Source organism: Parus major, chromosome 12 (assembly GCF_001522545.3).
Source record: "Parus major isolate Abel chromosome 12, Parus_major1.1, whole genome shotgun sequence".
NCBI lineage: Eukaryota > Metazoa > Chordata > Aves > Passeriformes > Paridae > Parus > Parus major.
The window spans coordinates 15,868,815-15,895,387 of record NC_031781.1 but is presented as its reverse complement, the minus strand read 5'-3'; the positions used below and the strand labels follow the sequence as shown (position 1 = coordinate 15,895,387).

At 44.1% G+C, this 26,573-nt stretch overlaps 1 protein-coding gene across 5 annotated transcripts in view; it reads right to left on the bottom strand.

Annotated features, from left to right (window-relative positions):
- Positions 1-24,260, bottom strand: part of MITF (melanocyte inducing transcription factor) — a 100,518-nt gene extending 76,258 nt beyond the window's left edge. For 2 of the 5 annotated variants that reach the window (XM_015641068.3, XM_015641072.2), the window contains exon 1: positions 24,060-24,260. In XM_015641068.3, coding sequence (XP_015496554.1) covers positions 24,060-24,163 — 104 coding nt within the window. In that variant the 5' untranslated portion in view covers positions 24,164-24,260. Of the gene's footprint in view, positions 1-16,548; positions 16,614-24,059 lie in introns of those variants that run through there. The other 3 variants (XM_015641069.2, XM_015641073.3, XM_015641074.3) reach the window with 2 other exon arrangements.
- Between the last annotated feature and the right edge of the window lie 2,313 nt (positions 24,261-26,573).

Genomic DNA, 26,573 nt, shown 5'->3' with positions numbered 1-26,573 from the left:
ACTGATAAATTACTGGACATCAAAGCAGACAGAAGACAAGTAATTCTGCAGTGTTCACACCTGATGCAGAATCTGCATGTTTCACTGCCACCTGCCAGATGTGATGTGACACAAAGTACATCATGGCAAATCCAATTATGTCCCTTAACTTCCATCAAAACAATGTGGGTTTTCCCTCTGGTTGGGGGTTTTCTTGTTTCTTTTGTTTTGTTAGTTTTAGGTTTTTTTGATACTTCTCCCCCATTTGTTTCCCCTTTACTTCAGCAAACCAAAAGCCTTTTTGCTAGTTTTGATGCTTTCTTTTCCCCAGCCATATTTTTACTGTGTGTGGGCACTTGAATTCTCTTTGATTACAAAAGAATTAATCACTCAACTACCTTAAAAACCATGTTTCTTTTCAGTATGTTGTTCCTATTGTATTTCTTTTATGTTCCCCTTCAATGGCTACTAACATACCAAGCCCAGCTCTTTGTTTTTTTTTAAATGAAGCCGATCTCCTGACAGCACTGGCAACAGAGACATTGCCTCAACAGAGGAACCAACAGTTACTCTTAACAGTGCATGGTAATGAATGAGACAATCTCCATTAACCCTGGCTAATAACCACAGTTTCACACCCTACAAAAGTTCTGCTGCTTGGCAAAAGAGGAACAGGCAACCTTCAATTAACTCTTTCTTTCTTGTTTAAATATAGTTTCCTGAGCTTACTGGTGACCAAATCCCATTTAACTCATAAGAGCATTTTATTTTGGTGGGAAAACCAGTAATTCGGCTTTCATTCAAATAAAATCTGAAACTGACTTCAGGTTCTCTTATTGGCATAATGTCACTAGGGAGGAGTCAGATCTTTTGCCAAGACACTAAATTTTCCTCCCCACCAGGTAAATTCTCTCTGGGTAACAGCTGGAAAAGAGCTGGATGACTGACACACACGAATCTGACAACTGAAAATAAGCAGATTAATCTGTTATTCCCATTCTTGCCAGCAAGTGTTGCTGTTTACCAAGGGAAAGCAAGAATGGGGGGGAAAAAAAAAAGCACAAGAAAAAAAAAAGTATTGCTAAATTTTCTTATTGTGTTTGTACCCAAATCTTTCCATGCAGAATTCTGATTCATCAGTTGAAACTCAATGCGGCTTCAGAAGAACGTGCTTTCAATAGCTTCTGAAAGCAGAAAGCTTGCAGACTATTTTCTCAAAAAAAAAAGAACATGCATATGCTCTTCTGCAGTGTTGATAAGCACATAACAAATGCCCAGGGAGAAAATTTGTGTGGGGAGATATCTGCAGAAACTATTCTTAGTAACAGAGTTCTGCATCTGTTAAACTAACTCTGTTGGCACTGCACTGAAAATTTATATTCACGAACACGTGTTCCAAATGTTGTGAAAAAGATACTATTTTAAATCCTGATTTATGTAACCTGAAACATCTCTGAGAGCTCATGGAGGTATTTTCAATGCGTACCAAGGAGGAGCAGAGCCTGGTGGTCCCCAGCACAGTGGGGACTCAAACAAGAGCCAGCGGTGCAAGGGCAGGAGCTCTCAAGTTAGAATCACAGCAAAAAGCAGAGCAAAACCCCAGCACCCACAGAAACAGGTTATACAATCACAGCCCCTAAACGTGGATGAAAACTAAGGCTTTAAAACTGGGGTTTTGCTGTTTAAACCACTGTCACTTAGCACAGGGAACTGATCTTCAGCAAAACATTTAAGCAAATCCTCAATGTTCAGTATACCATGACATTCCATTTTCTGATTGTGCAGGAACATAGGATTCCCAGGCAAGCAATAAAGCCCTTAAGAGACCTGCAGATGAAAATAATGTAGTGTAAGCCTCATGTGTGACAGTGAATAATATGGGGACTTCATCTGAAGACAATGAATCCCCAGTTTTATAGACAATTATATTGATCAAACTTCAATACTTCTTTTATCCATCTTATTTCACTCTGCAAACTACTTTTGGTAGGGGAAAAGTTCATTACAGACGTTTTGTTCCCTTCTGTCATCAACCATGTTTTTAAGTCCTGCCATTTTATTTTTGGACACTCTGGGAAGCTGGGTAGAACAGCACACTCTCCCCAACACACTGACAGTGCCTCCAAAGGTAGAGCAAGGAGAAATCATGACAAACTGCCCATTTCTGGTAACTCCTTTGTGGTTATGCCTCTAAGTGCCAAACAGAACTGGACCCCTGGATGCAGCTGTAAATAATTGCTGCCAAATGGAATAAGACCATTCACCTCTAAACCAATAGCTGAAATCTCATCAAACAGCTGAGAATGGTCTCTGTGCTTGATAGCACCTGAAGACCACTGTGACACCTTCCTGCAATTGTAAGTGAACATATGAGAGACTCAAAGTTTAAAACATTTTGGAGAGAGAGTAAGAAAGAGAGATAAAAAAAATAAAGCCTGAAAGTTGCAGGGACTCCAGAAAAACTGTTTTTTACTTGGTTAAACAGCCAAAAGCAGTATTAGATTGTACCACCCACACCAGTTTTGCTCATAACCCCTTCCTCCTGGCTCTCAGGGGCCATATTCTGGTACCCATTTTGAAAAGCAGTCTCCCTCTTTAACCATCTTCTATTAAAATACTTTTTCTTAAAGCTGATGATACAGACAGGCCCTACAGTAGTCACAGAGAAGGTATTTTTTCCTGCTAAGCCATCCTCATGGCAACAGCCAGAAATACCCTTCAGTAACCCCTACGTGTCAACAAGCTCCATTCCAGCCTAGGCTGTTTGGTATAGCAGTTCTTTCACAAGTCTCTGGTGGGACTGTAAATTCTGGCAGTGTCAAATACATTTCCTTTTATTACAAAACCATTTTGAAGCCATCAGAAAGATTTCTCATTTGTAAACTAGCACTTCTATATTTAGGATGTTACTTGGATTACAGATTTATTTTTTCTTCCTGACACTGCAGAAATGGAGGAAAATAAAAGGCAGGAACACTAGCAGAGGCGAGCAGGCAACTTTTCAAATACTGGAAAAGGATTTAAGTTCTTGGAGAAGGGGACTGTTCCTCTGGATTTGAAGGAAAGGCCCAATGCCCAGCTCCCAGACGAAACACTGTCCCTGATCTCACCCCTCTGTAAAATGGAAACTCTTCCTCTGGCCAGGCTCACCTGCAGTGTGACTTGTGGTTTGCTTCAGAAAGCAAAGGTGTTACAGGAATGCGAAAACTTAAAGATTCATTGAGTATCCAGTCAGGAGAGGACCACTCACTTCCACAACTCCCTATTTCTGCTCTGCTGAAAGCACAAACATAACCTACTGACCACACAGCCAAGCCAAGGGAAGCAGGTCTCCCTCACAAGGCATCTGCTCCCCAGAGACAGGAGCCTTCTAGAAGCACTGGACTAAGCTGTTTTAACACATGCACTGAAGTCATGATATGGACTTTTTGAGTCAAATAAAATATGACAAATAGTTTGTGAAAGTACAGATTTCGGTTTTTCAGCTCAACTAAGACACTGGGTGAACAAATCTCCTGTACTTGCAAAGATGAACACAGAACACAGCCTGCCGTGAGAGACTGCTACATAAATTTCAAACCAAACTAACAAACAAGACTGACAGGATAATGACTAATACTCCATGTAAAGCAAAACTCTTTCTTATGGACTTGGGAGATTTTGGTGTCTTGGACTGGATTCTCCAAACTCAGATGAGTTTGTTTTCACTAATTCTGAAATAACTGGCTCGATTCCTTTCTCAGGGTAAAGTATATTCAAGATTTTGATTCTTTGACTAGAACCTGCTCTGCTGCTAAAACTAACACCAAGGCCTACCCAAACGGCTGGGTACAAATAAACTGGGGGAGGGCTGCATACATTATGTCATGGTTTTAAAACCATGACACATTACTTCCCAGATCTCTGGATAGACTTTTTTGGGGGAGGAGGGCACTGTTCCAATAGTTTCTTAAAATTACGGCAGCAGAACAGAGTGTGAAGCTGGGTGGCAAGGAGCTGCCAACACATCAAGCACTTGCAATGATTCATTAGTCCACACTTTGACGAGTTGTTCCTGGGCTTGAAACAGGGAGAGAAAGAAGGAACGAGACATCCAACCTGACAGAGCTTGGCTGAGGGGTACCCAGACCCCAGCTGCTGGGCAAGTGCATGGGAGGGGCAGAGGCACATTCTGTCCTGTTCAGCACCCTGTCTCCAGAGGGAAAGGACACAAGCCCACCTGCTCCCTGTGCTCTGCTCCCCTCCAGCATCCACAGTCATTAACTGAGGGGCAGAGCAACCCCAGCCCAGCTGCCTCTAGTGGCTGGTTTGCCCATGAAACTGCCCAAACTTTTTGAGCCTTCTAGTACAATCTATCTCCACAGCCTCCCAAACAACCAAATCCATGTGTTCACTACCTGTTTAAGCTGATTACTTTCCTTACAAGCCTGTATTATTTAATGTGTTTGCTTTTATTTTAATCCAGGTAGATACCTCATGAAATGATGGAAATGTGGTTTGCATCTTGAAGTGATATACATTAGCTGGTAGAGGAAAGAATAAACCAAGATAAATAAATGGCAATAAAACCCTTGCCATTGGCAAGGGACCGCTTTGATGGTTGGCCACATTTGTATTCAATCATCATCTAATATCTTTGCCTGTGTATTTTCTTTGAATGAAAACATTACTATAATTTCCTATTTATCGAACCCTAATCTCTGTCTGTTTTTCCTATTAAAGCTTTTTCCAGGCTTCCATCCTCCCTTTCCCCAGGGAAAGGGTCTTTGAAAAGTTTTTATCAAATTTAATGTGCAATTTAGCCTGCTCCAGCTATTTCCAGATGGCCTCCAGAGTGTTGAAGTTATGCACTCATGATTTTCCAATGGAGAAGAAATCAGTGGAAGCAAGACAGAATTTCCAAAGCAAGAACCTTGCAAGCACCTCAGGAATTACAATACTTCATTTCTTCTAATAAAATCACACGGAATTGGATCCAGTTAAGAGATATCAAACTCCCAATGACTTCACCCTTGTCTCCAACCCAAACAGCTTTTTCATGGAAAGAGGGCCACAGCACATGCAGGTATTCAGACTGCTGGCACACCTTACTGGAATCTCTTGCCTGAAAATCCAGCCATTAGCATATGGAAGAACTGGAGCAAGTCCTTCTATTTTTATCATGCACCATCTTTTCTGAGTTATAATGTTCTCTGCATTAAAGGTATTTGGCAAAAGACAAAAAAGACAGAAAATTGTGAATTAGGATTACAGCGCAGAGTTTAGCCTGGTCAGCAGTATGATGGTACAGTTTTCTCTACAGAACCCTCATTCAAATTTTGTGCTGCACAGTACAAATATTCCCACAAGAGGAGCTCCTGAATAGCATTATCAAGCAGCTTTTATAGGACAGCCTGGAAAATCAGGAGACAAATGTGTCTCCACGTTGCTGTCTAATACCAGAATCATCAGTAAAGCAAATATTCTGCTTTTACAATGGGTTTTGTCACTTCACAGCAGGCATTACTTCCTTGGCACGTCACACCTTACCTGAGACCCCACACCTGCCCAAGGCCCTGCTGCCATGGATCTCTGGGCTGTAAAGAACCACCACAAATACCCAAGGGGACAGGGCTGGGATGCTCTGTCCCAGGTTCCTGATGCTCGAGAAGGAAAGCTGGAGGCCGGTCACCAACAATGCCACATTTCTCCAACAACACCTGCTCGGTGCTTTACCCCACTTACAAAGGAAGATCCTCAAAGGTACTTACTTCCAAGTGTATCTACCCAGACCAAGTCCATCAAGAGCTCTCTCCTGGGCAGGACATGGAGCAGGGTTCTGCCAGCAGCGAGGCAGTGGGTGCGCTAGGACTCCATCCCATCACGCTGACAGCTCTGCCTCATTGTTTCCCCCTGCAGCCATCTGCTTCTTGTGTCTTATTCTCAGATGGCAGCGCTGCTGTGAAGCAGCCCACCACCTCCCCTCATGCTCACACAGCACCTACCAGCAGCACGGGATGCTGCGTCCTGAGCAGGGACCCGAAGTGTTAGAGTAGAATAAGTCATAACACATGGAACTAAAGCTGTTTACAGAAGATGGTGGTGTTGGAGCTTCCCAGATATACTGCTGACAAAATAATATCACATTTCATCACTATGTCCCTGATGTGTGTCAACAGCAGAGGAGCCCTCTTCAACCAATACAGCTGAAAGCACCATGTATCAAAAGTGGTAGATCTATATTCAAAGCTGCTGAGAAGAAACAAGGTTTATATTCTGATTAATTGTTCAGGGTGAAAATATGGGCTCTGACATAATGTAATAGCTATTTTGGCACAACTTTTGAGGAGCATGAGTAAGCAGCCTCTCCTAATTGATGTGCAGATCCTGGAGTGGGTAGTAACTGCATAATAGCTTCATGTTGTCTTCTGAAAGTTAACACAGATGTGAACCCTGTCAAACTAGTCCACAGTTACCAGCAGCAGCTACTCACTGGAAGAATTTAACCCCATTTCATGCTTTATGTACATTTTCTGTCTTCCATGGAAAACAGGTTAACACAAGACAACTTGGCCATCACAGCCTCAGCCAACACAAATGGCTCCAGGCCTGCGTGGTGGCAGGAGGACTCCAGCAGTCCATCGAAATCCCTTGGCTAAACAACTTCCCAGCCAGCAGCAGAGCAGACAGAGCAGCCACATGTGTGGTTAGACAACAGCCAGCGTGTTCTAAGACGGTTTAGCTTAGTCTGTAGTCAGAGGGGTTAGTGTTAACCTGCATTACGTGGTATTTGCTATGAACCAGGACTTTGCACACAGATAACTCCTGCTGTAGAGCTGACAGCAGTAAATTATTACACAGAATTAACTCAACTATGCTTGAGCTGTAAGATGATTAGCTCGGTGAGCCTGTATTTTTAGGTCATGGTTCCTATGGAGTAAGCATAAAGCTCAAGAAGAGAGCCCTGACAGGTTAACAGACCACTGGCATATGCTTCTTGTTCATTTCAAAAATTTGGTATGTCAAGAATCAGACACAAAGTCCTCAAACTGGATTCATTGGTAAAGGTTTCAGTGGCTCCAAGTGCGGCACTTGTCACAACTTTCTACTGGAATGCTGGTTTTAATACAGCAAAATTCAACTGCATACAAAGAAACAACACAGGCCAGCAACCATCCAACTCACACAAGACTCCTACCATGTTTTTGTAAGGTCAGCAACACGATTTTAAATTCCATCCAATCCAGCATAACTGCAAATTGCCACAGCAAGAGGAGTCTGGCCCACAGTCTGATTCTCAATCCTCTCTTGGGTTGGGTCTTGTAACTGCATGGCCATAGCCCAAGTAAGTTCTGTCAGCAGATGGAAAACTTTTTCTTTTTGAGCATGTGTGGTCCCTTCCCATTGAATCAGTGAGATAAACCAACTCTCCTTACAGTCATTTAGCAGCCCAAATCCTTCTCAGCACTGGGCACAGCCATACCTTGCAGAGATCAGGTGTAGCACAAAACCACACCCACATAGTGCAGAGTCCTTCTGACACGCGTGAGGTGAACTTTTACCCCACATTACTGCCTTGGAAATCAAGTAGCTAAGTAAGTGATAAGAAGCTATTTTTTACCTTAAATCACTCAAATGATAGCAAAGACAAAGCCTCTGATTTCACATACCTAAGTTAGAGAGGAGATGGTTGGAAAAACACCTTCTGCATCTTTGCCTCCAGCATTTTCTGAAGTAGACAATGACAAGAATGGGTAAAAGTGCACTTTCATGAGAGAATGCACATTACAGGGCAAAAGCATGATAGACAGCATTGCTCTGAAAATGTTCATGTTCTGAACTGCATCTGATACACAGTCTCTGGTTCCCATGCCAAAAAGAGATGTGTAATCAGCATTTTGTGCATGCAATGTCCAGTATAAAAGGGGAAACCTGCGCTTTATCCTTGCAGTCATCCAGAACTCTTGGGCAGCAGAAACTGCAGTTTTCCAGGCTGTACCAGTACCTTATATCCAAAGACAAGTCAGGCTGTATGAACTGGTGTGATGCCAGCAGTCCAGCCCCAAAAAGTGCAGGACTTACCAGCTGGCACATACTCCACACATCATACATGCAATAAACTGACACTTTCTGAGGAAAATTAAACACATCTGTACTCAGTGCTGGGAGTGCTTAAACAGTCACCCTGCAAATGCCTCACACCTTTTGGTAGTTGTACAGTCACAGCCATCCCATATCCAGATTTCAGAAAAAGCTGTACAATAAAACCTCACTGCAACAAAAACTCAGTGTGCATCATGACAAATACCAGCTCCACTACTAATTTAATTCAGAACATCCCTTAACCTTGCAAATGCAGAGGCAAGACTGTGCCTTTAACACACTTCTCATTAAGAACTCAGCTCCCCGTAAACTGCATATAATCAAATTTCTGCACTATCCTGTTTCAGTTTCTCATTACTGCATATCTTTCATGTTTTAATTCACATGACATTAGATTTGCTGCACTAAATGAGCACCTTCTGAACTCCAGAATAATATGGAGGTTAATTACTAAACCAGATTTTTAAGTGAGAGTAAAACTCTATTAATGCCTAAAGCAATGCTAAACTTGACAACTTAATTGAAGTTAAGCATTGCAGAGTTAAACTGCCCCAACAGCTTTACTCAAGCCGCAGCTCACACATTAAGACCTCCCAGGATGCCACATTTTATGCAGATGACAGGGGACAGGACTCCTGATCCAGAATCTTGCATTTGCAGTGAGCCACTCAAGTGACATTTTGTGATGGCTTTGTAAGCAGATGTCCAGACCTCTCCCTCACCTGCTTCCTCCACACCACTGAGCTTTGGGATAAGCATGGGGAGACAATGAAAAGCAATGGATAGAATGAGCTCTCACTTCATGATAGAAGCAAAAACTGCTGTCAAGATCTGCCAACATTCACATGCTGCTAATTCTGTCACCAAAGCACTGAACAGCTAACCATGCCATAAGTACCCTGAGAGTACAGCTAGTGCTGCTCACTGTTAACCATCCCCAGTCACTCTAATCTACACGAGAAAAGCCCAAAAGGATTGCATAAATGCTAGTATCATCCTCATCTAAAACTGTAAAGTAAGAAGGACCACTGAATCTACAGGGTCTTGGGTTCCTTTGGAGCTTCTAGATGGCATTAAGAAATCATATCTCTTCCCCAAAAAATGCTGCTTTGGGAAACCACCTGTAACTTTCTGCTTATTTCTCAACAGTTATTGGAAATGAAAAAGGAACGAAGTCCAGAACAGTAAACATGGCTTATTTTCTATACTTGATGTTTTGCTATTGCCAGTCAACTGCTATTATCCAAACATGTCAGAGCTGGAAAATACACAGAAATGAAGGCAGCCTCAGAAAACACGGACTGGAGACTGAACATGGTCACCTTGATGGCTGATAGCAAGTAAATGAAGTGAGACTGCTGTGGCAGGGCATAGCGCTGTACTCTTGCTTGTTATTCACAGTGCCATTGAAGATTTTTATTTAATTGCTACACTTCATTTTACCCTGGAAGACATCTCCCAAATAAACTTTTCCAGCAATTTAAATGAAATTTTCTTTATGCTAAAGAACATGTTCTTTAAAATATCCGGTTTGTTGCCCCCGAAGCTGCCAAAAACAATCTGCATGAAACTGAAGCGTAGTTCTACAGAGTGAAGACAAGATCAGCCCCAGCTAAAGATTAGATTCTCAATTCCATGTGATATGTATTTAATACAGCTTGGCCAAAGTGCATTGTGTGCTGTCCTGATGAACAGCTACAGGTTACAGAAAGCCACTTTGTGCACAGCTCACCGAGGAACCGATTCTAGAATTATCCCAGAGCAAGAAATGGACAAAGTTCATGTTTACTATTTTGGAAGTAATTTCAACTTCAGTGTATGAATTCATAGCAGACAAGTTAGTGCTGGTGCATCAAAGAACAGGAATATTTTAGTCAACAGCCTGGTGGAATTATTATACACGTTGAGCAGTCCAGATAACATCGCGAGCGCCGAGCATCTGTCAAATGCTCTGCACAAACAACATCAAGGCACAGTTGTGCAGCACTGGGCACAACCTCTGCTCTGAGGATGAACTGCTCATTAAATGCAAGGTTATGTTGTAGGGTGCTTTGCATCCATCCACAATGGGCAACGGCAGAGCTAAAAACTAATCTGTGTCAAACAGGGCTGAATTAAAATGAGGATGAAAACTTTTCATCCCTTGAGTCATGACTGAAGGATGCAGAAGTTCTGCCCACCAGCTCTTAAGCTTGAGCTGAACAATCCATTGTTTTTAGGGCAAAACCCAATAGTTTAGGTAAGAAATGCAGTCCCTTGTTTTACTTCAAAAGGCAAAGCTGAGGGAGTCCATCTTGTGTGCACTGTGACACAGAAGTCAGAAAACAGTTTATATCCAATTCAAAAAATAACCCAAAACTCAAGAAAAAAAAGCTCCACACTTTTTTCACTGTGAGGGTCATCAGTACTGGAAGAAATCATCCAGAGAAGTTGTGAAGTCTCTGTCTTTGGAGATAGTCAAAAGTCAGCATGACATGGCTCTGAGCAGTGGAGCTGGACAAGCTGATCTGCAGAGGTGTCACCTCAGTGACTCAGAGTCTGTCTAGCCACTGGGAAAAGCTTCAGACTTTTGGAAATAACTGTATTCCAAACTTTCAGATCCTGCCCATGTGACACCCAGCTTCAGATTTGACAATATTGTGGCTGGCTTTGAGAACAATCCAGTTTTGGATCTAGAAATCTGTGGTCATATTGAGCTCCTTTTCCAGGGAAGCCACACGAGCACTCACTGTCACAGCAGGCAAACACATGTGGGGGCTGAAGGAACTGTTCTGTGATATAAGCATGAGCAGATCTAAATACTCATCTCAAACATTATCATCAGGACATCAGAAACTAAATGGGCAGTTAAGTCTTTCGGGGAAAAAAAAAAAAAAGAAAAACCAGCTGATAGTGCTCATCCTCTGCTAAACAGACTATATTGAAATTCAGTTAATTCTGCATCTCATGTTGAAAAGATTATGAAATTATCTTTTTCTAGTGGGATTTTTCACTTTTCTAAGTAGTATTTCAATGAAAGTGGAACATATTAAAATCACAGTGTCAGGCTTGAAAGTACATCAGATTTAGGATCTTGCCATATGCTGAACACTCTTCTCCCAATCCAACAACACGGATTTGAGCTGAAACTGAAGCACAAATAGTCCTGGAGCAGCACAGCTCACATGCTTAAGGCTTGGTGGATCCCTCCTGTGTTTGTTACAGGCCTGGGGCTGCAACAAGATGAAACCTATGAGTACAAAACCAATTGGATTATTTAGGATTCTGAAATAAAGACTACACAGAAGTGTTTATACACATCTAGATGTGCAACAAGATGAAACCTATGAGTACAAAACCAATTGGATTATTTAGGATTCTGAAATAAAGACTACACAGAAGTGTTGTATTGAACAAAGGTCTGATTGAGGCAGATCTTTAAACATATGCTTAACTTCAGCTGGCATTTAAGTCTGATCTCTTTCAAAGAAGCCTCATCCTTGAACACTGGATGCTTTCTTAGCTTGCAGCTCCCACTACTCCAAGGATTAAAAGTACATTTAGGGGGGAGGACAGTCTGTGCAGGCATTTGTTCAGGAAAAATGCTTTTGGGACACACTATACATCATTTTAATATTACAATTACTTCTACAATGTCAAACAAGCCCAAATTCTAAATTTTTTAGCTCCAGCACATCAGACACCTCCCTAAATTTTAACACAAATTCTCATCTTCTAACAAGATGCCAGGAAACAGAAAAGGGCCTGTTCCCAAAAACTTTGATAAAATTCAGTTAAATTATCCAGATGGTTTTCATTCCACAGAAAATACAAAACAGCAGTCTGCAAAGCATAGCATTTTCTAAATACACAAAATAAAGAGAAAACAATGCACAAGTAGAAAGTGCAAATGCTGAGCCCATTATATTTTTGTTCCAGCAGAAATGCAGCATAATCAATACAATCTTGCAGTTCTAGAGGACCCATCTTTCTGCTGCCAGGGGTGCTCTGCAGCTGTAAGCGCCACCAAATAAACTGCACACAGCTCAACCACTTCATTTTTCCTGTGCTACAAGCAGAAAGGAGGAACTGCATTCCCACCCACTTAACCTCCAAAACCCAGCGTTCCCTACAGCACAAGAAGCCAGAGAGCACCTGCTGAACAACCTATGTACTTTGAATGACTCTGCAAGCAGCCAAATTTAGCAAATTTGCTATTTTCTCCAAAGCACAGCCTGATTCTGCAGCTCTTAAATACAGGGAAAACTGTCTTAGATTAAATAGTGATTTCAGATTTAGAATTTCAAGAGCTGTGAAAGTCCTTGCCACAGAAAATAAACCCACTGAGAAGAGATGAGGACAGATACTGCAATTTTCTGTGCTGTGCTATTTAATAAATCTCAAAGCAAAGGAATTAAATTACAGATAGGGAAACAAGCATCTATATAATTATATGACAACACCTGGAATCATTCAAATCCACCACCAGCAGAATTAGAAAACTGATCAGCAAGAGATGAGCCACAAAAAAAAAATCTCTCTGCAGTTAGAGATGGATATTCATCCCTTTTATATGGCATGTCACTAAAATGTTTCATAGCAACAGAGCAGCAGGGGATGGGACTGGTTATCACACAAACACCATCCTGCCCCCCAAAAATGAGAGAAAACAGGCCACTGAGCAAACTCAGTACTTAAAACTGAGTTTCTCAAAGGGAAAGAAATCCCTGAAGTATTTCTTTAGATCATGAGTGTGTTTTCTCATGCAGAGCTGCTGGTTGTCCTCATCCCCAGCCCTGCTGAGCTGCAGCACAGCTCAGTGATGCTCTCGCAGTCCTTGGGGAGAGCAGGATCCTTCCAGCTCCCCTCTGTGCCTTCCTAAAACTTCCTAAACCAGCTCTTCAGGCTGCCCAGGAAAAGTTCTGAGGATGGAAAAGGTGGGATCACCAGCTGGTAAATAAAGCCACCATCAGGTGTCCCAGGTCAAAGCTCACTGCAAGAGCCACCTTTTCTCAGCAGCTTCCTTTCACAGAGCTGGTGCCCAGCACAAGCCTGAGCACAGCAGAGCAGCAGTCAGGAACACAGAATCACTGGACCTATTCCTCTGCAGGTCTGTTCATAGTCTCAAGTGGTGCTGCAAGGCAAAAAGCCAAATGTGCCCCAGTTTCAAAGAGAAGTCCCTGAAGATCCCACCTGAGGAACACATGCCCCAGACAGGGCCAGAGACCACTGCAGGCACAGACAGGGAAACTTTGCCTTATGGACATCTTTGCACCCCAGCACAACTCTTACAAGCACCTTCATTAGAAAGGCTAAGTGAGGGATAATTATGACTCCTCCACAAAGCAGGACTGCTTTGGAAAGACAGCAATTACTGCCTGCTCAGGGGATCTCTTCCAGAAAGCAGGAGGCTGCTGTAAAGCTAGGGTGGCCAGTTCCTTGTAAAACACCAAAAATGCTGTAAGGAAGACTCCCTCCCCAGCTCTGAAAATGTCCAGCAGCAGCACCAGACCCCCTCCAGCTAACCCTGGTTTTGTTGTAGGGGCAGCTCCAGCACCTTTGAGATCCTCTTAACAGGCAGACCCATTTCACACTTTTCTACATTACTTGACACACTTGAAAAACACAAAGTCCTTGTTAGCCCACAGCATCTCCAGGGCTAACAGCCCCTACAGCACAGTTTTGTACAGTATCAAAAGTTGCATTAGCTGGGAACCAAATTATCACTTGCACAGTAGTTTTGCAATTAGATTGAAACTGTAAATTGTGCAACAAGCTAAATTACAAAACGAGTTTGTGATACAGACGTAATCTTAATTCAGCTCCTGACCTACACACTTTACTTCTTTGTAACTTGTTTCTACACAGATTCAAACTCCTTTTGCTATACCACAAATAACTTCACATTCCTAAAAAATTAAGCACTCCGAAGAACTAGCGTATGTTTGTCGTCACTCTTAATATCCTTTGCCTGAAGCTTCTTCAGCAACACACACCACTCTGAGAGGCCTTCTGGGCATCAGAGTCCATACCACCCTTCAACTTCCTTGCCTTCCTGCAACATTTCAGGATTCCTTCCCTTCATCCAACTCTCTCTGCCCCAAATATCACCACTCTTACTTTGAGCAGGTGTCACTATGTCATGCTGTGACCTCAACTACAGAGATCTGGACCTTTTAGCTGGAGCTGAAAGCCATCTAATTTCTGAGCACATCTTACTTGCTTCCTGGTAGAGCTGCTCCACTTTGTACAAGTAACTATTTTCTGGAGCAAAGTCAGAATAGCCCCATGCAAATATTCTCTCCCTTGTGTTACACCAAGTCACTCCTACCCCTACCAGGCTCAAACAAGGCAAAATGGAGCAGCTTCTGCAAAATAAAAGACAGCTCACAACGCCCATGGTTTATTGGCTTGGGCATTTCCAAGGACGGCAGACACTTTCAATCCTGTCTCTTGAGTCACAGTCAGGACTGGAACTCTAAACTTCTACGTGCTGAGTGGACAAAGCTGGGGCAGGGGGATGTCATACTACCTGCTCTTCCTCATTTCTGTAAGAGCACACCTGCCCTGGGCACGTCACTCCAAGGAGGATTTAGCAACAGCTCCCCTGGACCCAACATCCAGCTCGGAGAGCCAGCGTTCAGCACCACCAGCAGCCTTCCCCAGCCAACTCAGGCATTCCCAAACTCCAGGCCAGTGTTCACCAGCCCACTTTGAAGCCACCCTCAGTTCTTTAAGGAACCCAGACACCCACCTCATGGGGCTTTTTTAAATTCCACTAGGCAACAGAACACATAAAAATGAGATGACGCAAGGCTAACCCCAAGTTCCCCTAATGAACCCAGCCCCAAGTGTCCGACAGGATGTGACAGGTGGAGGGGCAGGCGAGCCCAGCCGAGGATGAGGTCACAAAATGAGCAGTTTGCACAGCACACTACTAATCTTAAATTCCAAACTCATTATGCACAAGCCTAACAAACAAAGGAGCAGCTTAGCAGATTTACAATGTACCTTCTCCAAGGGTGGAATAATTATTTATCTGATAGCAACCTTCATGATACAACAGCAATAAATAAATAAATGATCCCAGCAACTCTTGTGAACCATGCCTGTGGCTTCACTAGACAGACTGACAGCTGGAATGTGCCTTTAGCTGGTTGAGCTTGGGCAGTTGTAAATATTTGCTACAAATAAAATAAAGCTTGCTAGACTGAGCAGAAACCCAAACACAGTAGTTAATGGCATCCCAGGGGACACAGTGCAAGAGACCCACACCCCCCTGAACTCCTCCCAGTTTCCAATGAACAGCCCCTAATTTTTTTTCCCTTTGCTTTTCTCTAAGATCATCCCCTCCTGCATGTGTACACATGTCAATACCACTCTGATTTCATTCTCTCAAGTTGCAACTCTTATTCAGGCTGAAGTTCACAAACATTATAGATAGGGTTTGTATTCCTAATTTGGCTTTACAGCTGCATATTACCATGCAGCGACACATCCAGAAAAAGCACTTCCAAAGTCATACTTTATACAAGCTTTCTCCTTTATTTAGATAAAAACCCAAAGAATCCTGAAAGGAAATAGTACATGTGCAGAAAACATGCTCAGCTAGGCTCTCCCACTCAGATCTCTCAGATCCTTTTTCACTTCCATGGCATTATTCCGACCTCCCAGTTTGAAGCTCCAGAACCACATGTTCCCCTTGCCCATATTCCCAATTTCTCACCATCTGACAGCTTCCAAAGTCTGCTCCCATCTTCTCACCCTGAAATAGTACCTCCAGCCCAAGTTTTCTAGCTGGCTGCTTCTCCTCCAGAAAGAATCACAGTAGTTCCTGTTTTATGTGTTTATATGTTACAAACAGGAGGGCTGGCAGTAAGATTAGTAACAATCATTGATTGCTCCAGCCCCCATCCTACAAAGCATCCTTCACTTGGGACATTCTGGTTGTTCCCACTTCTTGTTACTTTTCTCCCAGCTCCAGACCCCAATTCCCCTGCACTATTTGACTCCCCTACCTGACTATTTGACTTCCTCCAGCAGTTTCTGTTGTCACATATTTTCAAAGAAAAGAGCCAGCATCTCAGAATTTGGGTTACAGGCAAGCTTTAACAGTACAATATATTATCATCATGCTGCTTTAAACACATTACAACTGGAAGGATTCCAGCATCTCAGAGATTATCAACATCTTTCCAGGAACCCAAAAACACCAATATTCACCTGGATTTTCTCAGAATTCACCCCAAATAAATTCTTTAATATAACAGCAGGCCAAACCAGGCACATAATTCTTGCACACAAAGATTGCTTTTGAGGGTTTGAACAGACACAGACATCCTTCCAATCCTCCACAATTTCAGTGCTCTCTTCAGAAGCAGCCTCACAGGGTGGTCAGAGAAGACCCCCAGCATGCTCTCCCCAGCTACACCAGCCCAAACAGCAGGTTCAGGTGGGTTTATGCTCATTTTGTGCCAGAAAAGCAGCACAAAGGAAGGTGCAACGTACCTGTGAATCTAGATCAGTGTTTTTTGGGGAGCAGTTGAGGAGAATGAATCCAAGTCTTCCCAGAGGTGGCAGCTGCAGCATCGTCTCCAATGCAACCGTTTCCCTGAGCTGTAATATCCCTATGAAATACCAACTGCAGGACTGGGCTCCAGCCACCTGACACCACACCTGAGGTGCTCTAGAGCAAGAGAAAGAGGGTCTGAAAAAAAGGCACTTGTTTGTTCTTGATGCTCATTTCTGTAAGGAACACGGAATTCATAAACCCCACATCTGCAAATGTACGTCTGCCTGCATTGTAAAGGAGTAATCTTCATGGGAACTGATTTAAAAAAAACTTGTTTACGGTTAGAGGCTGCTAATTACAACATTAAAATACTAGCCCGAACCCCACATTACACTTGCATTCTGTTTTACATAGCAGTACACGTAACAATCATCACAGCAAGCTGCTCTGTTGGCTCATGCTGGAAGAAGTAATTATATATCACAGCAACACAATTTTGCCCTTCAACCTGCCAGTCCAGTCCATGCAGCAGCTGCGAGCAGCAGGTCAGGGTGGGGGGAGCCTACAGAGTGTTTCTACATAATCACTTACCACTGAAGAAAAAAAAAAAAGCTGAAAACCACCAGCCCCTGGCTTGCATGCTTGGCAGAAAGCTGCTAACACAAACATTACAGCAGCCCTTGCAGCAGGGATGTTACCAGAAAAAATGAGCTCAATCCAAAGGCACTGTTAGTGTTGAAGTATTAGCTGAGAGTTGTAGCACACGCCTTCCTGGGTAATTTTCACCATTTCTGAGCTTGTACCAGTGATGCCCACATTGTCCTGTTTCACATGGACACTGCTGTGATCTCTCTGAAATGTTTATTCTCAGGTGAAGCCCACAGGCAACAGTGACTAAGGCCTATGCAAGTCACAAGCTGAATTTCTGGGCAAAGATACTGAGACACAGCCTTTCAAAAGGCACCCCAAAACTGTGAGTGCCCAACCACAGCAAGCAGAGCCTCGGGGTGCCTAACACTGAAAACTGCACTTAATTCTGCCTCAGATGGACTGGAGAACAGGCTGACCTCTTCCCAGACTTTGGCTCCAGAGAACCTGAATATTTCAATCTTGACACTCAGAACAGCATCAGGTTTTTCACAGCTGTTGCAGATAAAGCCAAGTTATATTGTGAATATGCAATAAAATTCATTTTCCTTTGCTGTTTTCTTTCCTCCAGTATGAAATGAAGTGTGAAACTACACACAAGCCACTAGTTGTGCTGTTACTGTTTAACTAGAGATTATTAAAAATAAATCATGACAGTTCTCGTATAATATGATAGTGATGCAACAGTTAACTGTCTAGCAAAATCTACCATGCCAGGCTGCTTAATCATGTTGTCTTTGTTTCAGCAAAAAGTTATATTAAAATACAGTGATTTTTTTAAAAAACAAAAATGCTACAGCCTGTGTATTTCAAAAACTTTTTGAATCCAAAATAGAACGAGACAGACAATAATGGCCAAGAGCCTGACCAGCTTAATGGAAGTTGGACTCTCATTTTGTTCCCAACACTGAAACAGCAGATTGTTCACAGAAGACAATTAACAGCCAACACACAATTTCAATTTTTTTTTTAGAAGAAAAGTAAACAGAAAATTACTCCTTCTGTTTCATTTTCGAAGTCTTAAAAGTATCTTGTTTTTAAAAGCAAATGTAGAGAGGATGACAGCATCATTAAGCATCAGAACAGGTTTCTCCTGTACCCTCATTTTTAAACAGCTGTACTGATTTCTTCCCAATCAACTTTTAATCAGAGAACGTGGTTAAGAGACTGAATTTGCTTGTAAAATAGCACATCTGCAAATCTCTTCTGCTCTTGCTTCCCAGTTTTCTTCTAGATCCTGACCAGACTGTACAGCAGGAATTAGTCATGCTGCCTACCACCGTGCTGGAAAGGACCTCTGATACATTGCCCTAAGTGCTAAATAAAAATATACACAATGCACAAGAGGCTCTGCAATGACTTGTTAATGACAATGGCTAGGTTCACAGCAGCCCCACAAATTCTAAACCAGAAGCTTGTGAAATGACCTCCCACTCTACATTTGGGAAATGAGCAGTACCAGGGGCAGCCCAGCTCTCCATCAGCAGGGCTCCACAGGCTTATTTTCAGCCTTTTAAGAGACAGGATCTATTGATTCAAATTATCACCTGGAATCTGTAAACCAACAGCAGCCAGCTAGGGAAGTTTCCTGCTCACCAGAAAAATATGAATTTATTTCAAGCAGAATGCATATGTAACTTACACACAACTAATGCAGCCAGCAGGCTGATAAATAAAAAGCAAACACATGTGCTTGCTAAAAGATGCTCAGTCAGTGCAGCCAGCCTCAAAATATCTGTGCCCTCTCTGATCAGCTTGGCAGCCACACAAAACCCTACCGAGGAAAGCAGGCCAGGGAAGCAAAAAGGTGACGCTCAATAGCTCGTATCAAAGCAAATGCTGAACTGAATTTCATGGGCTATTTCTGTTTCCTTGCTAAATAGCAAAGGCCTACTGCAAATAACAAAGTGAGAGTTTTGCAGGAGAGGAAAAGGTCACCCAGGATCTCTCACCATGGAAAATGCTGCGCTACAGACAGGGAGCAGCACCAGTTCTCTGTGTAAAGAACTATACGGAAATACCACTTATTGTCTCCACATGTTTATACAACAGACACTCCAACAGCAGCCTTTCCTTTCAAGACTGTTTTCAAAAATAAAAGAAGTACAAAAAGATGTGGTGAGGGTTTCCTTCCCAGTGCAGCGAATTTGAGGTGCAGAATAAACATGGAATTATTGACTCACTCACAAAAATGTTACCGGAGAGATTTCAGAGACATACTTCTGGCTTAGCTCTACTCCCACTGACGTTGGTTCAGACTTTTACCACTGATTTCAGGCAGTGCTGGCCTACGTAGCACTTCCAGCTCAGCTATTATTACCTTTTAGTTTAAAATATGTAATGTTCCTCTGTAACAGACGGAAAAATATTTCAGGAACTTTTTAAATCTGTTCCTCCAAGATACATTTTTATTTTTTTTTAATCACACTGAGACACGGTTCCTGGATGCAAGAACATGTGACCTGTTCTAAATAAAGGATATTTTCCACTTCTTGCACAACTGGAACAGATATAAGCAGTAGCTTGAACAAACTGCATTGCAGAACCCAACCAGAATATAAAACACTTGAATAAGATCCATAAATAGCAGTAATATGAAAAGACTACCTCCAATAAGGCACAAATTCAATGTTAAGCCTAATGTAATCAAGTTCAAATTCAATCACGCTGCAAAGTTCATTTACAAAATTAAATTTGATCATCTGCAGGCTAAGGCACTAGGGCACTTTAGAAGAGTCCTCTTTGGCTCCAGAGTAAGCACACATTTCAAAAATGTTTGTCTATTTGGCGAAATTAATATTTCCTCAACAATCATTGCGTATTAAAAGGGGAGCTTTAACTGAATGAAGACCTCAGTGTTGAGCACCAGATAAGAGGAAAAAACCAAAAAGGAACACTTTACAGAGGATCCTAACTGGAGAGAAATGAGGGACCAGATGATATAAGTAAAATACTGAAGGTTTGCACAAAGGAAAAGGTCTTCAGGAATGAGAAGAATTTTATAAAGACATCACTGCTTTAATAATGACGAACTCTACATCTCAATGTTATTGCTCATAAAACAAAAATAAGCTTCCTAAGAAACTACCGTGCAAATTAAATGCATTTCCTAATATTTTCTTCCACTAAAAATACTTCAGTAACTACATCATTCGGGTGCTTTTTAACCAGTCTGAAAATATAGGCAACAGAAAAGGGCACAAATAGCAGTAATTTATCTGCAGGTTTTATTAAGAGCATGGCAGTAAATTACAACAGCTGACAATAATTTGCTGGTGCTTATAATGTCACACCAACCATCCAAATGGACCCACACTGCAGACAACAAAAAAAATACAGAAAAAATCTATTTGAGAGAGAAAGTTTTGCTGCATCTGCCACACCTGGCTTGGTTCAGAGTGCCCTGTGCAATGGCAGGTTGTATAGCCTTTACCTCCAGATACCGGTTTGATATCCAAAACATTGCCAAATGATTTAAAGAATCCACATTTGTGATGTAACTCAAGCCTCCAGTGCCCTGCTGACTGCATGCAGACACGTCAGGATCTGTGTTTACTTTTGGTAATAAAACTCCATCGATTTCATTGTACACTGCTTGCACCAGGAAACAAACCTTATTTGCTTGTTCATTACATAAACACATACATATTTAAGTGCATGTACTTGTAGATTAAAACTATTATACTTTGTGAATATGGCAGGAGAGGAATAAAATATGGATATGAGGGGGAAAAAATAGATCTCATTGTCTTACTGGGTAGTCTGAAAGCCCATTTTCCTCCCACAGACAAAAGTGACTCTGGAGAAACCAAAGCAACTGAAACATCATCTCAGTTTTCAAAGACATTGGACCACGGCAAATTCCAGAGATCCCATGAATGCAGGTATTACTTTGCCCAAGAATCTAAGTTCTCATGAGTCAGGAGGGTTTGGGAAGTATGGGTTTGACTGATCTATCTCAGCCCCATGTATCCTCTCAATCCCCTGTGATTAAAGCTTTTGCTGGGCTTACATTTTAACTTGGCCTCTAGCATTCAATTGTGGCTTGGCCTAAGTTAGTACAGTATTTACTGCAAAAAGCTTTTATTATTGGACCCCTTGTGGCTTTGGATTGCAGACTTGAATTATGAAACAGGGATGGAGTAACTGCGAGGGCACAGCAGAGAGGAGAAATCTTTAACTGGATGTCACATATTGGAAAACGAGCAATCTGGGAGGAAGCAAATAGAGTTTCACTGAGAGGAGGACAGCAGTATCAGCAGGGCTGAGTTAAACCGGCCAACAAAACTGTTTCTTCTTGGTTCAGAGCACTGCCATTCTTACCTATTTCTGAGCAGGATAAAATTCTCTCTGTACTCACAATTTCAGCTGCTATGAGTAAGCCAAGGATGCTTCTCAACTCTTACGGTTAAAAAGATCAGAGAAAGCCCAGAATGTTGCTAGGAAATCAGCAGTTCTCACCAGGGAAAAGAGCAGATTGCTGTTTAGACTCAGCTCCTCACATCAGCTCTGGTTTGCCTGCTCCCCAGGCACCCTTCCAGAGCCAGGCTGCGGAGAGGGTAAGAAAGCAATTCCCATGGCCACAGTCCCACAACTACACCACGCTGACCTGCTGCTATTCTACTCGCTGCTATGCAATTACTGCTGATTTACATCCACAAGAGAAAGCAGCAGGGTGATGCTGATACCCTCGATAATCATCAGTCAGACTGGTTCCAGGCCTGAGCAAAGCTGAAGGACTACAGAAGTCCTCTGAGATACAATCATGAAACAAACAGGTTTGTGAGCAACTTCTGCCTCCTGTTATCATCAAGTTTTATCAGCCTGGCTTCAGGGACAGGTTTATATGGACCTGGCAGGGTCCCTGACTCCTTTGCATCTTCATCTCCCACAATACCAGGAAGACAGCTGAGACTCTCCCTCGAGGTACGAGCTGTACGTGAGCTGGGCAGGCTCCACACTGAGGTTAACATGTCAGTTCACTATCTGCCAGAAAAACCATGGATTGCTATTCCACCCTCGGGGCTCCCTCTTCCCATACACATGGGTACTTGTGGAGAGACACGAGGCAGACTGGGACAAGCTGGTCACTCCTCCAAAAACCTGTCCTGGAAACATCAGGACAGATGGTCTGAGGCACCACCAGGATGTCAGAATGGCAGACCCCTTTAAACCCAAAGGGCAGGCAGTTCTGTCTCTGCAGGAATACCAGATGAACTGGGGAAATCCACCCCAGAGAAGTTTGAAGTGACAACATTTAGAAGCCAGTAAAACACTCCAGTGCTTCATTAGAGAGTTTATTCACTTCTCCCTGAGAAATACAAGGCTGAATTTGGGTCCCAAAGCATCAAGTCACAGGAACTCAAAGTAGTTGCAGCATCTGTGCAAGGTCAAATGCAGACCTGCCACCTAAGCTCCAGTGCAGACCTGCTATCCATGCTCACACCAGGAAAGCACACACAAACTGCTGACTACAGAGAGGACAACCACAAAGGGACAACTCCTGCACACCAGTTAGGACATGCAGCTGGTACAAACAGGCCTACTGGGCCACATCACAGGAGTCATGACTGCTGCACTCCACTGGCAACACAAGCACTAAACCCAAAGTCCTGTGTGCCTCTCAGCTGCCTCCATCGCAGCAGGAACCCATCAGCGCTGGTGAACCTCATCTGCTCTGCACATTAGCCTGGCTCTCAGATAATTACCTGGGTAATGGCAATTTCCCTGCGTAACCTTAGGGAGCAAAGGAGTTCTGGCAACTTCAGTTTGGTTGGATGGCCTGTCAGGCTGTACATCACCACCACAACGTGCACCATTCCTGAGCCATACCAGGGGTTCAGGGTGAGGCAGGGCTGCCGTGAAAACAGGCCACAGGAGGTGGCCCCACATCTGTCAGCCCTTGTGACAGCAACAGAATTTTTAATACCTTTTACTACAAACCTTCAGTGTTTCTGAAACATTCAGAAAATGATCAAAAAGTCATTTATTTACTTTTAAGTCTGACAGGCTGTAGAATCCAAACTCATTCTAGTACTTTTTTTTTTTAATATTTACATTCTTATCTATTTTTCCATTACACACAGATGTACGAAGAGCAGCTTTCAAAACTAAAATGTGAATACAGAGACAGGCTACAAACACGATACACTTGCAGCAATGACCTTATATTCAGCAGAGTACTGCTAAGGAGAGTGTTGAGGTGAGATGGAGGGTTCCTTGAATGAAAAAACAGAGGGAGAAACGTGCCATAGCAGACAAGGTGGATGCTCAAGGCGCGGGAGAGCACTGACTTTCTTCTTCCAGCAGTAGGACGGACAACGGGTCGCTAACAGCCCACAAGGGAGGGAAACACATACAGACCGCCTTATTTCTCTTTACAGAGCGTATCTACGCGATGCAGCCGCTCCAGATAAGCAAACAGAGTCTATTTCAAGGAAAAACCACTCTAGGAAGAAAGTGACCTACCTAGCAAAAGTTTCCAATCCCCAAGCAACTGTAAGTAACAAACCCGCTCTCAGGCTCAAAAAAAAACAAACAAAACGCAACTACCGCACAATCAAGAGCAACCTTAGATGCTACAAGACCTTGCAGCTGCTGCAAGACCCTCCGCGCTCGGGGCGGGGGGCTCGGCAGCGGCGCTCACCGGGGCAGGCGCGGCCCCGGCCTCGCCCCCGCTCCCGGCGGGGCTGCCCCGGGTGACAGCCGGGCCCGCACGGCCAACAATGCCCTTTACATAACGCGGGCCCGGCCCGCCCTCCGCCAACAACGCCGCTATTATGGCAGGAGCGCTCGGCTGCGCAGCGGCGGCCGCGGGGATGCTCCGCGCCCGGCCGGGACCCGCGCCCCGCGCCCCCACCTGCTCTTCAGGGGCTGGCTCTTCAGCTCGTAGTACGTCTTGGGCTCCTCGTGGAACTCCTCGCCCACCTCGAAGTCCGGCACGATCCCCGACTCCGCCTGCATCGTCGCCGCGGCCGCTGCGAGAGGGAGAGACGGGAGGTTACGGCTGCGGCGCCGAGCGAGCCCCGCCGCGCCGCCCGCCCCGCTCCGCTCCGCCGGCTGGGCTCACACACAGCGCCGCCCGCCCCGCCTGGGACTTGTAGTCCGCCCCGGGGCCGGCCCGGCCGCCTCCGCCCGCCGCGCACTACAAGTCCCGCCGCGCCGCGCCGGGAGGGCCGGGCCGGGCCGGGCCGCCGCTGTCAGCCCGAGCGCGGGGCCGCCCGCCCCGTCCATCCCGCCCATTCCCGGCCCATTCCCAGCCATTCCCGGCCCATTCCCGTTCCCGGCCCGGCCGTGCGCGCCACCTGCCGCCCCCTCCCTGCGCCGCCCCCCCCGCCGTGACGTCACGCGGCTCTGACGGCACAGGTGCTGCGCGTGACGTCACACTGCCCGCAGCCCCCCCCGGCCTGGGCTTCGGCCTCCGCACAGCGCTTCGCGTGTCCCTGAAATCACAGAATAATGTCCCTGAAATCACAAAATAATGGCATGGTTTGGGGCCGAGGGGACCTTTATAGCCCGTCTAGTCATGTGTCCGCCATGGGCAGAGACATCTTCCGCTATCCCAGGCCGCTCCGTCCAGCCTGGCCTTGGACACTTCCAGGGATGCAGCAGCCACAGCTTCTCTGTGCCAGGGCCTCCCTACCCTCACAGCAAAGAATTTCCTCCTCACATACAGTATAAACCTGCTCTCTGTGATTTTGAATCTGTTCTCCCTTGTTCTGTCACTACAGGCTCTTGTGAGAAGTTGCTCTCGGTCTTTCTTGTAGGCTCCCTTCAGGGAGGGACCAGCACAGAGGGTTCTTTATTTCCCCTTGGGGATGTCCGGCACAGGCAGCAGGTGTCCAGCTGCAAACAGCATCCCTGCACCGCTGCACAGCCAGCAATCAGCCTTGATTCAATTAGGTTCAATTAGGAGGGAGGGCGTGATGGGTTTCAGTACCCACAGCAGAGACCAAGTGGTGATAGTATGGGACATTAATTGTAACTTCCTTTGATGGGTACAAAAGCAATGAGCATTTGTGTCCCAGGACTTTGCATTTCTCCAGTTAAGTTCTCAGCACAAGAACTGACAGCTCTAAGTGGCTTCCTTTGAACTTTATCTGCCTTTATAAAAGGCAGATAAAGCTCATAAACGTGGCAAGGAAAGGTTCAGTAAAATTGAACATTTGAAGCCAGCTGGGTTATTTCCAGTTATTTCCAGCAGAAATGTTTTAATGCCATCTCATCTTCCAGTTTGGCTCCTGGCATGTTAGGAACAGTAAGAGCAGATAATGACAGAACATGGAAGTGGGAAGAGCCTCTTCCACACACCATTGTACCCACACAGGCACCAGTCCCAGGGAGAGCCAGAGAGGGAGGGAGGGTGGCACGGGAGGATTTGGATGGTGTCAGGGATCAGAGATGTCCTGTGCCTGCTCAGCCCCTGTGAGTGATGGTGTTGATCCTTCCTTAGTTCAAAGATCCTGGAGGTGGAGGGTCCTGTTCAGAACTTGTTAAATGATAGTGTTTGGCCTTTGTTGTTTTCTTCAGTTTGGAGGGTGGTGCTGCAGGAAGATGGATTTCAGGAATGGGGCTCTGTCCCTGTGCTCAGGAGGGGCCTTCTACCAGCACTGACTGTGACTCAGGACATCTCAGATCTCCCTTTACAACACGGAGGGCAGGAAACCTTCCTCAGCTCTATCCCGTCCCCTTACCTGCTGTCACATTAGGATGACAGGCACCCTCCTCACTACAGAAATTCCATAGAGAATTTCATTCATGGCATTTTCCCAGAGCTTTGAGCTCACTTAAAGAAGTCATAGCACAAATCAGATGCCAACAGTAGCCTTTCTTTTAAAGACTGTTTTCAAAAATAAAAAAACTACAAAAAGATGTGATGAGAATTCCTTCCCAGTGCAGCGAATTTGAGGTGCAGAATAAACATGGAATTATTGACTCACAAAAATTATTAGTTTTATCAATTTTCAGTTGATAACTGATGCCTAATAATTCTGGTGCCATCATATCACAGCTAAAATCACACCACTCATGTTGTGCCAGGGGAACACCAGTGACTCTAACACACCAGATAAACCACAAAAAGTGTCTTTTCCATACATCTTTTTCCTCCATCACAGCTGCCAAAACTGCTCAGTGCTCACACCTGGGCAGCCAGGACTCCTGCTCATTTCAGGCAATGTGAGATTTGATAAAATAAACCCAAGAATTTTAGCTTGCTTCAGAAGTTTAAGTCTCAGATTATTATGCAGCTGCCAAACTCTAAGCAATGACTTAATAGAAAGAGTAATTACTTTAATGAATCAGATACAACAAATTGGATAATACCCTGAAGAATGTTCTTTTGAGCCCACATTGGCAGATGGCTGGCATGGCT